Raw genomic sequence first — 1,161 nt, 5'->3', positions numbered from 1 at the left:
TGGCAGAGGCAGTGAGGCTGGCGTTGGCCTCTCCCACGGCCGGCCTGGGGCTCCCCACACCTCCCTCTCCTGCCGGCTCCCACCTTGAGGGGGTTGAGGAGGGGCTGTGGGGCGCACTGGAGCCCCCCCTGTGGCTGCACGTCCAGGAGGTAGAGCGGGTCAGAGGGCTGGGACTGGCCGGGGAGGCTGATGTCCAGGCGGAGGCTGCGCACGGCCCCGGGGCCGTTGTTGTGCAGCTGAGGGGACGTGGGGGTGGCCAAGAGCTCAGCACTGGCACAGCCCTCAGGCCCCGCCTAGCCTGGTCCGGGGCTCCTCCCTTACCTCATAGGTGTGCTCCACCTTGGGGCCCCAGCTGTCTGAGCCGTCCTCCTCCCTGTCACCCTCCTCTGACACCACCACCAGGGAGGCCGGGAAGGAGTTCCTGCAGGTGCCCAAGGTCCCAGAGAGAGCTGGACTCCCAGCCGGCCCCTGGGGGTGCCCCCGGGTCCCCAGACTTTGGAGCCCCGCCCACCGACTCCCCTTTGTGACCCCCCTTTCCGCCCCAGGCCTCACCCTCGCAGCTCCACCTGGGCCTCTGCCCGCACCGGCACATCCAGCAGCACCGTGTCGCTGTTTGGATTCTGGCTGTTCTTGCTGGAGGAGAGGGTGAGGAGAAGCGGGGTCAGGGCCCCCAGCTGTGACTCTCTGGGGCGGGGCCAGCATTTTAGGGGGCCCAGGGAGAGCTAAGTCCACAAGCAGCATGCCACACTGAAGTTAGACCCGGGAGAGAACTTCCTCCAGGGCCCCAAGACTCAGACACAAGTGTCTGAGGAAGAAAGGGAACGGGGAGGTCTGAGCACCAGGTGTCTTGGGAGCCTCCTCTGTGTGGCGGAGACCTGAGGGGCTCTGCATCTGGGTCAGAGGGAAGGCTGGGTGGCAGGAGTGCTGCCCAGGCTGGTACCTCCGGATCTGCAGCTGGAAGGACACGCGCTCCCCAGCTTCTTCCAGGCTTCCCACGCTCACCTGCATCGTGATTCCTATCTGGGAGACGAGCAGGGCCGAGGTCACGGCCCAGATGCCTCCTCTAGGCTGCCCTCCAGTCCTCACCCTCCAAGGAACCACTGACATCTCGATTTGACCCGGAAGCCCGCGCAGAGAGGGCAAGCCACTCACCCAACATCA

At 66.4% G+C, this 1,161-nt stretch overlaps 1 protein-coding gene across 1 annotated transcript; it reads right to left on the bottom strand.

The window, feature by feature from the left end:
- Window positions 1-83: 83 nt before the first annotated feature.
- On the bottom strand, window positions 84-1,018 carry LOC103252572 (integrin alpha-IIb-like; the record flags this gene model as incomplete). Its single annotated transcript, XM_008051164.2, has 4 exons — window positions 941-1,018; window positions 553-633; window positions 322-421; window positions 84-236 (listed from the first exon to the last, which is right to left on the bottom strand). Coding segments are annotated over exons 1-4 (402 nt in total), but the record flags the coding sequence as incomplete, so codon positions are not given.
- Window positions 1,019-1,161: the final 143 nt, after the last annotated feature.

The sequence above is a fragment of the Carlito syrichta genome, unplaced genomic scaffold (genome assembly GCF_000164805.1).
Source record: "Carlito syrichta isolate Samal-C Ts95f unplaced genomic scaffold, Tarsius_syrichta-2.0.1 Scaffold169009, whole genome shotgun sequence".
NCBI classification, from domain to species: Eukaryota; Metazoa; Chordata; class Mammalia; order Primates; family Tarsiidae; genus Carlito; species Carlito syrichta.
The sequence above is the reverse complement of the archived record's forward strand: the minus strand, read 5'-3'. Positions and strand labels throughout refer to the sequence as shown.